Here is a 12,297-nt window from a genome sequence, read left to right on the forward strand (position 1 = left end):
ACATTACAGAATATACCTGTTAACTGCACAAAATCACTAAAGAATTTATATATCCTGAAATGGCAGGATATTGCTTACATGGCAAGTTTTAAGCAAGTGATGACCAGACTGCTCTCTGAAATGAAGACGGGGCACGAACACCCCACGTACCTTTTGAAATTTCTCCATTTTCACTGAGGCCCCCGCAAAGGGAGAGGGTAACGTCAGGCAAGTCCATGGCAGAATCTGAGAGGCACTCAGTGCCGCTATCTGCAGCTGCGCTTCCCACAGACTGTGGGGACTGGGAGCCGGAGAGTGTGTCAGACTCAGGCCACTGCCTGGAGCCGGGCTCCGATTCGCTGTGGGCAGGGGATGGGGAAAAAGATCTGCTTTATTACAACTCCTTGAATTCCTGGTTTACTGCATGGTTCTCTGGGGGCTCAAACCAAATAACACATCCCCTAAAAAGAACAGACGGACCCATAATCAGGCACAACTTTTCTTAGGTAGGGTTTAGAATTGTATCATAAATGACATTAAAGATAACCTAATATAGTAATAGTGAGAAAGTAACTGTGAATATAGTAAATATGTCACAAAATCACTACGATCATTCACAATAATGCAAACATTTCAACTATGGCCTTTCTGATTTTTAATTAAAGGAGTAAAACAGTTATAAGTATTTATTTACATTTCCATGATGAAAATGACAGGGTAATTAAGAAAATCTGATGCTTGCAAACCTTTGATCCTAACATCCTAGAAAAAGCTGTGGCACTTTACACATCCTGTAGAAAATTACTGTAGTCCAAGGTTATATTCTTTAAAAACCAAGGCTTTCCTAAGTTCGCCTGTCACCTCACAAAGAAGGAAGGGGAAATTCAACGAGCAAATTCTCCAGGGGCAAGACCCACCCAGAAAAAGAAACGCAGTGAGAAATAAACTGGATGTAACTGTCCTTCCAGGAGCTAAAGATGAGGTTCCTGAATATTTTCATGTTTCAAGATAAGGCACAGAAGCCAGGTTTCAGAAGGTGATCAAGGGAAACCTTATGCAATGAAGTACAAATATGAGAGGGAACAATCACGAACGGCACAGCACCTTAAGTCTCATGGTCACCAACACTTACTACTCTATACCCTTTCAATAGGTATTTCATGTCACATTTGAGATATTGAGAATTTTCAAATTCACTTATTTTATTCAAAAAACCGGTATTTTTCATGTTGATTTAAAAAAAACAGTGACCCAGCGGTTTACTCGCTCTTTCCAACAAATCTCATCTTCGAGCAGTAGGTGGCAGCAGACTGCAGCTATGCTGTAACTAAACAGCTTCAAAAGCTGTTTCGCATTTGAATCAACAAAAAAATTCAGGTTTTTGGATTTTTTTTCTCTTAATAGCAATGCACACTCATACCCACAAAATTGAGATTAATTGGACTGACAGAATGTTCTCACTGGACACAGAAAATCAGAACTGTTGTTATACTGGGGGTAAGGGGCAAGGCCAACCCTTCTGTGTTCACCACACCTGTGTCCTCTTTCTCTGGGGCACACGGCAAGGCCCGCCTGCAGTCAGGTGTGGCCACGTGAGCACATGACCAAGCCGTGAACAAGGGATACGTGGTGCCTCTCCCCAGGGGCCCTCTCCTATGCGATGTTCATTCCTTTCTCTGCTGCCCGTAAACTCTGGACTCTGAGACCCTCTGGGGATGGGAGAGCCTCAAGGTGAAAGAAGCCTGTGTTCCTGAATCCCTGTGGGCAAGGCCTCCCCCCCAACACCAACGCAGCGCGTTCTCACAGGGGCAAGAAACAAAACTCCATCGCGGTAGGCCAACAAGGTCAGGGGTTCCACCTCTACAGCGGTTAGTGTTACCCCAACCAGTAACACCATCTACAAACATGGGGATGCCATCTGACTCAGTATGCCACCGAATACAGAAGTGTGTGATTTATACTAAAGTTCAGTGATAATTACCAATACTGTAAATTTGGTAATGAAGACGGTAAGGATCACGACATGACTATGCTTGTATGGATTACAAGAGTCTCACTCACTATCTTTAAATATTTATGAAATGTTTCAAGAAGTAGTTGAGGTAAGAAGCTTCCTTAGTGCATGGACAGTGACTGTGAACAGGTAAATTACAGTAGCGTGGAGTAAGGTATCATCACCTTAGTTACTCTCCTCACTTTTTAAAAGAGAAACTAAGACATATACCTAAGGAACACCAATATAAATAAATGATTAAGGCCTGGGAAATGTGGGGAAAAGGTGGTAATTCTATGACAGCTTATATTTGAACTTTCCTACTGTTAAAATAAAGCCACTTCTGTTTTTTCACCTTCAAAAAATCCAACTATTACCTCAAATGAAGTAGATATGTTGAGATAAATTTAGGACAGAGCTAGAGTTTTAAGAACTTTCCCAAAATACCTGTAAAAAATTTAAATAGCCTTATATCAATCCCATCTTTCTATTCCAAATAAAAAACAAAATATACTTTTCAGTAATTCATTGCAAGTGTTTAATTATGTGTGCCTATGGCTCGGTATATGCAAGTCACATTTTCCGTGGAGAAAAGCTGTTTTTTTGTAACCACAGAGTAATAGTTTAACAGATTTCTCCTAAGAGTGGAAATGAACTTGGGCAGGCAGTCCAAGTGTATCATATTTGAGGCTCTTATTTGAATTAATTCAAAGGGAAAATGGTGCAGGACAGTGAGGGGGCTGGGTGACAGCTGTGGGACTGCAGGGCATGTGGGGAGCACGGGCGGCTGGGGCAGCACCTCACCAGACTCAGACCCGGCTCAGAAAAGGCTCAGGATCTCAGATTCCAAAGGAGTGAAAGCATTCTTTGGAAAACATTTTCAAATAAAGATGCGTTTCTTTAAAAACACATAATAAAATAAATGCTAAAAAATTTCCCCAAGCATGTTGAGTTTGTATTAACCACTACAGGAAAAGCGAATCAGAAGTCATATACCCTTATGTAGGTTTAACTAGTATCTCTCTCCTCATTGTATTGAAAATGTCTTCATAATTATTAGTTTCAAGTCACTATATCGAAATAACACATGAACTATTTCTAAATTTTCCAAAACCTGAAGCCATCATCACATTTAGCTAAAGGATACCATCAACTTGTTCTTTTTTCCTGAGATAAAATGTTTTACTCTAGAAATAATTAGACTATTTCAGAGCTGTCCTTCAATAAACAAGGACTACTCGACTACTCTACCTTTTAGGGAAATAAAGAGCTGCAACTTCAGGTTCCAGACCCTTTAAGTCATCAAGGTAAATATCATCAGGTCCCTGGTGCTGGCTTCTTTTGTGAACACCTGTTTAAAAAAAAAAAAAAATCAGAGGTAAGAATTTATTCTTCATTTACAACTTTGCAAAACACACACAGGTTTGCAAACAGTAAGATTTGAATAGGGTTTTAATTTTAAAGGTGTCAACCAACCTTTTTACTTAGGTTGGTTCTCACCCATCCATGCCAATAGAAGAGAAGTTCAGTGCTTCATACACATACTTTGATTTTACTTATTTTCTCATTTGCTGTTAATTGAGTAATACTAGCCCCTAAATAATTTATATTTTAATGGTGAAGTCTTTTTTATATTTATAGGTAAGAACAAGCATGACCAAACTTAAGGCAATGACCTGCATTGGGAACGAGGGCACTACTCTAAAACGATGAAGGGAAGGTTGTCTGGGCACAGGATATTCACATGGTGCCCAAGTATCCACCCTGCGTTACCTTCTAACTACAAAAGGACAAAAAACACTTCACAATGGATAGATGCGGCAGATAACATCTTAAACAATAATCACGTTCAGCATTACTATTAGTGGTCATCACGAGACACAATATGAGTACCCAATATATGCAATAAAGTAATCTGCAATTGAAACAATAACTCTAAGCCTCTAGACCTGTACTGCCCACTCTAGTGACCACCAGCCACATGTGGGTATACTGAGCATTTAAACTGTTGCTAAAGTAAACAAAATTAAGATACTTCATTAATAATTTTATATTGATTCCACAGTAAAATTATATTTTGGATTTATTGGCTTAGATGAAATATATTACTAAACTTAATTTCACCTTATTTTACTTTCTTAAAATTGGCAATGAGATGATTCAAAATGACACATGTGATTCATATTCCATTTCCAGTGGGCAGTATGTTCTAGAGCTAACTACCAGTTAAGAAAATACAGGAATGTCACCTTCAAAAAAACAGACAAATCCAGGACATGAGAGAGCCTGGAAGACACTGGCTGGGCTCTTTAAAAGGTTACCATCACGGGTGTAGAGTGGGTATGAGGGTGTGTATGGGTATATGAGAGAGCGTTCTAAAATAAAAAAGATCAATTAAAAGAAACATAAAAATCAAATGCAACATGTGAACCCTGATGTGATTCTGGCTTGGGAAACAGGCCAGCTAAAAAAATATTCTTGGTACAATTAGGGAAATGGAAACAGGAATTCTTCAAGATGACAACAGTACTGGGGCAATGCAGAGAATGTTCACACTCTTAGAAGGTAAATCCTGGCATATCTAAGAATGAAATGTCATGCCTGCAATTTGTTTTCAAATGTTTCATTAATACAACACTGTATGTGGATGAATGGAGAGATGTAGGGAGAGGGGGTTGAGAAGGAGAGAGGGAGGGCAAAAATGTATAATAAAAAGTAGAGGGTAAAAAGAACGAGGCCAAAGAATAGTAAAAACCACTCAGGGTTCCTGTCTCTAGTCAGATCCTGCACTGTGTGCTAAAGAACAAGGGTCATCAGTTCCAAAAACAAAGCATTTATCCTAAAAGAACCGGATTTCCCTCCTTAACATCTCTTAGAGCAGAACAAATGGCTACAGGCCTTTGGTGGAAGAGCAGGTGCCAAGTGAAGCCACCATTAGCTAGATGGTTGGATTTGACCATGAATACCTTTGACAGTCACATTCTTTCATTTTAGATAAATTATTTCTGAGTGACCTTGAAGGTCCATACCTGTAGTGAATATATATTAAGTTGGTTTATAATTACCTCATCTTTGGTGCTAGAATTTTTTTTTAAGTGAAATAGGTAGCTAGCTATATATGATGTTGGGTAATTTTAGGGAAGGTTTCACACTTCCCTAAAAATAGGATCCAAGGCCAGGATTCTGAGTATGTCTGTTCTGACTCTTACTGTACCAAGTAGCGATGGTTGGCTTTTTATTTTCAAATAGTAAGGATGTTCTGATTGATTAAATTTGTGTTCCAAAAGTGAGGAAGAACTGTTGAACCAGGAGTTGGATGTTTGCTTTACCTATTTTATTTTTTTTGAGACAGTCTCATTCTGTCACATGGTTTAGAGTGCAGTGGTGCAACCACAGCTCACTGCAGTCTTGACCTCCCTGGGCTCAGGTGATTAGAATAATTTTTAAGGTAATTTTTATTTATTATTATTATTATTATTTTTGAGACAGGGTCTCACTCTATCACCCAGGCCGGAATGGAGTGGCGTGATCTTGGCTCAATGCAACCTCTGCCCGCAGGGCTCAAGCGATCTTCCCATCTCAGCTTGGGTGGGACCACACACAAACACCACTACGCCAGGCTCAGTTTTCCATGTTTGATAGAGACAGGGTTTCACTATGTTGCCCAGGCTGATCTTGAAATCCTGAGCTCAAGTGATCTGTCCGCCTCAGCTTCCAAAGTACTGGGATTACAAGTGTGTAAGTGTGAGCCACTGCACCTAGCCTTCTACCTATTTTAAAGGGAAATAATCAGCACAAGAGAGCACATTCTCATAATTAGTATGCATTTATTTTTATCCAATGTTACTGCTAAAAAACCTACCTAATTTAGCCTCAACTAAGAAGATGAAACAAGTGAAAACATTTTTTCTCTATTCTAATTTTTTAAGATTCTACTTCACTTTACTGACATACCTAATCAATAAAGTGGTTAATTTTACTCATCAATTGATTACAACTCATTATTTATTTTCTCAGTAAATGCTTCTCAAGAACCCACTGAGTAGCAACAGTCAGGAGACAGGAGTTGAAAGTCAGGCCCTGCTCCAAGTGGACTTTCCAGGGGGGACACCATGGAAAGCAATTGTTAAGAAAGTGAGTGAAGGGCCTGGTCATGGTGACTCACACCTGTAATTCTAGCACTTTGGGAGGCCGAGGCGGGCAGATCACCTGAGGTCAGGAGTTCGAGACCAGACATGGTGAAATACCATATCTACTAAAAATACAAAAAAATCAGCTGCGGATGATGATGTGTGCCTGTAACTCCAGCTACTCAGGAGGCTGAGGCAGGAGAACTGCTTGACCCCAGGAGGCAGAGGTTGCAGTGAGCCAAGATCACGCCATTGCACTCCAGCCTGGGCAACAAGAGCGAAACTCCAGCTAAAAAGAAAAAAAAAAGAAGAAAAAGAAAAATAAAGAAAGTGTGCGATGGGCTTTGACTGGTGAGTACAAATACAGAGGCACCCATCACATGTTATGTGGAACACTGAAATAATTCACCATGTAATTTGAGAGTACCTGCAGCCAAATTAAACAAATGATTACCTTTCTTCTTTGACGGCGAGTCTACTTTAGCTGCCGGTTTGGATTCTGAGGGCGCCTCCGCTAAGGTTGGGTTGGGAAGGTGGTCTGCATCTAACATAGATGAAATCTGAGGACTCTCAAGAGGAGGTTCGAGAAGCTCTGCCACAGACGTTGGGTCGCTCATCTGTGTACCCAGGGCTCTCGGTCTGGGCTTCACTATGGTACAGACAGTGTCTTCCATGGAAGCATCCTTCTCAACTTCACTTATGAGGCTGTCCTCACTGGGAATTACCCGAAAATGGGTATTTTCTGATGGTGTAATTGTAGCTGTCCTAGGATGATGGTCAGATCGTTCTCTTTTGCTGACCTAAAAAAGTTAAATCGTTTAAAAATTAAACTATTTTCAGGGTATTTGTTATAATTTGCCAATGTGTTCATTCTATTTTTAACTTAACACATTCATTAAATGTCTTACTTTGTACATGTAAAAATTCCATAATAAAGTGAGAAAAACTAATAATTGCATTTTGCTCAATATCGTGATACTTATAAATGTTCTGGCTGGGCACGGTGGCTCACGTCTAAAATCCCAGCACTTTGGGAGGCCAAGGAGGGCAGATCACTTGAGGTCAGGAGTTCGAGACTAGCATGGCCAACAGGATGAAATCTACTAAAATACAAAAATTAGCCAGGCATGGTGGCAGGCGCCTGTAATCTCAGCTACTCAGGAGGCTGAGGCAAGATAATTGCTTGAACCCGGGAGATGGAGGTTGCAGTGAGCCGAGATGGCACCACTACATTCCAGCCTAGGTGACAGAGTGAGACTCTATCTCAAAAAAAAAGGTATACATTAAATGTTCTACTGAAAAGTTATACTGGAGAAGACTGAAGAAACTGACAATTTTCAGTTACTAAGAAGTAGAAAATACTCATTTTGGGGGAGAAAACTAAATGAAAATTTAGCCCTCCTTGGACCACATCAAGGCTCTGTTAAAGCAGTATAAAAAAGTGGCAAGTCTAAATTCGATCACAAATATAAGCAAACTGTATATTTAAAAAACCTAAATTCAACAGGAGATCTAAACATTTTCTCTCTCAAGAAATTTATCTTCCCAGTTCTTTCTTCTTTCATTACGAGCTTGCAAAAAAAGGTTTAACAATTTCTTGTTTAAAATTTCAGTGTTGGCTGGGGATGGCGGCTCACACCTGTAATCCCACACTCTGGGAGGCCAAGGCAGAAGGATCTCTTGAGCCCAGGAGTTTGAGATCGGGCCAAGCTGTTATAGTGAGACCTTGTCTCTACAAAAAATAAAAACTAAAAAATTAACTGGGTGTGGTAGCACACACCTGCAGTCTCAACTACTTGAAAGTCTGGTGTGGGAGAATCACCTGAGCCCAGGGGGTTGAGGCTGCAGTGAGCTTTGGCTGCACCGCTGCTCTCCAGCCTGGGTGACAGAGCAAGAACCCTGTCTCCAAAAAAATAAAACATAAAAATGCAGTGTGAAAATTTTAGTTTAGGCCGGGCGCGGTGGCTCAAGCCTGTAATCCCAGCACTTTGGGAGGCCGAGGCGGGCGGATCACAAGGTCAGGAGATCGAGACCATCCTAGCTAACACGGTGAAACCCCGTCTCTACTAAAAAAAAAAAAAAATACAAAAAACTAGCCGGGCGAGGTGGCGGGCGCCTGTAGTCCCAGCTCCTTGGGAGGCTGAGGCAGGAGAATGGCGTGAACCCGGGAGGCGGAGCTTGCAGTGAGCTAAGATCTGGCCAGTGCACTCCAGCTTGGGTGACAGAGCGAGACTCCGTCTCAAAAAAAAAAAAAAAAAAAAGAAAATTTTAGTTTAAGGTGCCTTTTAAAATTTCCTTATAATAATTGACAATCATTATTATTCAGTAAATAGAAATATACACAAAATACTGCTGAATTCCTTCGGTTGCAAATATACAGTCCAAATGTTACAAAAACTGTTAACTTTGAATTTACTTCTACGACATGAGAGCACTATCATTTACATTCATGAGAGCTCGGTCAGAAACTGCCTCCTTTACTTGTGGGTGGAGGGATTCTTCGCTTGTTTCATCAGACACTTTCCACAGGCAAGTAAACCCTAGTACCTTGGTGGATTCTGGGAATCCGCCCCATGTCCACTCCATGTGAGACTCTGATCTGAGCAGGCTCTCAGCAGGTTTCACCTCCAGCTCTGAATCACTCTTAGGACACACTGTCTGGGGATAGGTGCTGTAAAGAGAATAAAGACACATGATGACTTGAAAGTCGGGAAACCTTCAGTCTTGCTGAGCCTGACAGATGAAAAGAAACAAATTTGAATATATCGACTTTATCCTGCAAATACAAAAACATGGTCCATGGAAGGGAAGATCAATTATTTCTTCCACTTTTCTTTAATAATACTAAAAATGACACCAACTAGCATTTAAGAGGACTTACCAGGTCCTTTGTAAACACTGTATATTCATAATCTAATTTGCTTTTCACAAGAAGTCAATGAGAAAGAAGACAATTTTGTAGGCTAAGGAAGAACAGGCAAATTAACGTAACACCTGAGGATTTGATTGCAGAATAAACAGTTATGGCTATACTTTTTTTTCACTATATTATTCAGTTACAGCCAACAGTTGACACTAAAAGATGAGAATTTTTAAGAATGGTAGATGAGTGGGCACAATGTCTCATGTCTGTAATCCCAGTGCTTTGGAAGGCCAAGACGAGAGGATCACCTGAGGCCAGGAGTTCAAGAATAGCCTGGGCAAACTAGCGAGGCTCTGTCTCTACAAAAAACTTAAAACTTAGCTGAGCACAGTGGTGCATGCCTGTAGTCCCAGTTACTCAGGAGGCTGAGGCGGGAGGATCACGGGAACCCAGGGGTTTAAGGCTGCAGTGAACCATGAGTGTGCCACTGCACTCCAGCCTGGGCAACAGAGCAAGACCTTGTCTCTACTAAAAAGAAAAAGAAAAAGAAAAAAAATAAAATAACTGTAGATGGCTAAATTCCATGCTGATTATACAGATCTACAACTGGCCAACACTGTTAGAGTAAGTCAGATCAAATTTAGAAATAAAATAATCATTGAGAAAAGATTCATATTTATGTTAAAAGTAAACATTCAGTTCCTCGGCTGTGTGAGAGAAACGGGAAATATCATTACTATAGATTAACAGAAAAGCTAATTAATACATCCTCCTTCCTCTTTCAAGAAACCAAGAAATTTCAAAGATACTTACGTCTCTAAAGGGGACCAATCTCCATCGGATAAGGGGTAATGATCCCCAGAATGGAAAAGCAAAGGCTCTTTACATTCTTCTTCTTTCAAGGGAGCATTTGAAGATCCTCTATGAAAGGAGAAACCAAAGAAAGGCAGGAACGATGACATTCTTGTCAGCTTTAAAAAATCCCCCAAACCTACTGATACTACAAACAATAAAAATGAAGAGGGATAAATGATGACTAACTCTCTTTAAAATATATGAAGGAGAAGGGGGGATACACCACTGCCACCCACTATAAAACACCACAATCACTATTCACATGTGGAATAAATAGGGGGAGAACAAAAGAGAAATGTGATTTCTTTTTTCCATCCCTTAAGGGTGATTCAAAGGCTAAAAGAAAACTAAGGCTTTATGACTATTTCATTCAATCCTTACAAAATGAGGTAATATTTCATTGTAGATATTAAGTAATCAAGGATCCAGAGAAATTTAGTCACTTGCTCAGTCAAAAAGCTAGGAAGTAGTTGGATTCAAAACAAGTAAGCCCTTATTCTTTCCACTGCTCTCCCCTTTTGACTGAAAGCATTTGAAAATGTATGAATATTAGCTAAAGACAAACAAGATCTATGGCTCAAAATTTAAAAAATACCCTAAACTCTTAAAATCTCAGGACTAATTATGTGAGAAGGTTTCCTTTACTTGGAATCTACAAGACGTGAAGATGTGAAGATGATGATACAAAAATGACAAATGCTTTTAAGATGCATAAAAGGACCTTGGGTAGGGTGTTGTACTAATGCTAATAAGGTTTTAATCAATTTACCTGTTGTGAGAGTTACATGGTGTAGCGTGTTGAAATCTCTGAAAAGTAAAAAGGAAAGCACAAAGAAAAACTCTGGCTAGGCACAATGGCTCATCCCAGCACTTCGGGAGGCCAAGGCAGGTGGACCACGAGGTCAGGGGTTCAAGACCAGCCTGGCCAAGATGGTGAAACCGTGTCTCTACTAAAAATACAAAAATTAGCCAGGTATGGTAAGTGGGCACCTGTAATCCCAGCTACTTGGGAGGCTAAAGCAGAGAATTGCTTGAACGCAGAAGGCGGAGGTTGCAGTGAGTAGAGATCACGCCACTGCACTCCAGCCTGGGTGACAGAGAGACTCCATCTCAAAAACAAACAAAACTTTGCAAAGCATAAAGTGCCATATTATACGAGTTTAAAGGCTTCTTATAGACAATTCAATGTTCTAATAGGACAGAAAATAAATGTAAATGAGAATATCCACATCACTTAGTTTGCTGGACTAAAAACAGGGATAGAAAACCAGGTTTTTTTGTTTTTTTTTTTTTTTTGAGGCGGAGTCTCGCTCTGTCGCCCGGACTGGAGTGCAGTGGCCAGATCTCAGCTCACTGCAAGCTCCGCCTCCCGGGTTTCCGCCATTCTCCTGCCTCAGCCTCCGGAGTAGCTGGGACTACAGGCGCCCGCCACCTCGCCCGGCTAGTTTTTTTTTTGTATTTTAACATTACTTTTCTTCCTTTATATCTTTTTTTTTTTTTTTGAGACGGAGTCTTGCTCTGTCATCCAGGCTGGAGTGCAGTGGCGCGATCTCGGCTCACTGCAAGCTCCGCCTCCCGGGTTCACGCCATTCTCCTGCCTCAGCCTCCCCAGTAGCCGGAACTACAGGCGCCCGCCACCATGTCCGGCTAATTTTTTCTATGTTTTAGTAGAGACGGGGTTTCACTATGTTAGCCAGGATGGTCTCGAACTCCTGACCTCATGATCCGCCCGTCTTGGCCTCCCAAAGTGCTGGGATTACAGGCTTGAGCCACCGCGCCCGGCCCAAGCTCTTCCTTTATATCCTAATTTAACATACTCTTATTTACCACTAACTGTGACATGTTAATAGTTTTTCCACATAGCTTAATCTTTTAATTTAAGGTTTTCCTAACTCTGATCTCTAGGGCCTTACTCCGGCATATCACTCATTCAAGGGGAGAGAACATATGCCTGAGAAAGATATCTAGGAAAAAGTACTCTATTTTTCAATAAAGGGATATCAAAAGGCAAATTTTCCCTTGAGAAAGGGAAAATCAGGTTTGTGAATGGTCCTTATTTGCCCACTCTGAAAGGACACATCAGCTTGAGCCATCACTATCCAGATGTGAAAGTGGTCTGAAAAGAACCACGCAAAAGTCACACAAACTTCTAACCGAAATTTTTATATTACAAATATTTAACTTATTGGATCATGTTTCACTGCAGTATAAAAGGTAAACCAAGAAGAATTCAGCAAAGCAAAAAGGATTTAGTAAAATACTGAAACAGCGATCAGGTACCACCGGAATTCACAGCCCCGGGAAGACAAGAGATGGCCTTTTTTGGTCATATCCTGACAAAAATTCAGCCCATTAGTCTAGGCCCACTACAGTGACAGAAAAGATTTATGTTGAGATCCCTTTCAGTCCTAAGATTCCTTTATTAAAATAGGAATTCTAGAAACCTGTTAGGAACTTTCAAAACGGCAGGTATCCCT

At 40.5% G+C, this 12,297-nt stretch overlaps 1 protein-coding gene across 6 annotated transcripts in view; it reads right to left on the bottom strand.

The window, feature by feature from the left end:
• LPIN2 (lipin 2) overlaps nt 1-12,297 on the bottom strand; it is a 104,449-nt gene that overhangs the window by 14,340 nt on the left and 77,812 nt on the right. For all 6 annotated transcript variants that reach the window (XM_033178218.1, XM_033178217.1, XM_033178214.1 and 3 more), the window contains exons 5-9: nt 9,779-9,886; nt 8,650-8,773; nt 6,557-6,902; nt 3,224-3,323; nt 151-338 (exon numbers count right to left, since the gene is read on the bottom strand). In XM_033178218.1, coding sequence (XP_033034109.1) covers nt 151-338; nt 3,224-3,323; nt 6,557-6,902; nt 8,650-8,773; nt 9,779-9,886 — 866 coding nt within the window. The remainder of the gene's footprint in view (nt 1-150; nt 339-3,223; nt 3,324-6,556; nt 6,903-8,649; nt 8,774-9,778; nt 9,887-12,297) is intronic.

Source organism: Trachypithecus francoisi, unplaced genomic scaffold, assembly GCF_009764315.1.
Source record: "Trachypithecus francoisi isolate TF-2019V2 unplaced genomic scaffold, Tfra_2.0 Lachesis_group19, whole genome shotgun sequence".
NCBI lineage: Eukaryota > Metazoa > Chordata > Mammalia > Primates > Cercopithecidae > Trachypithecus > Trachypithecus francoisi.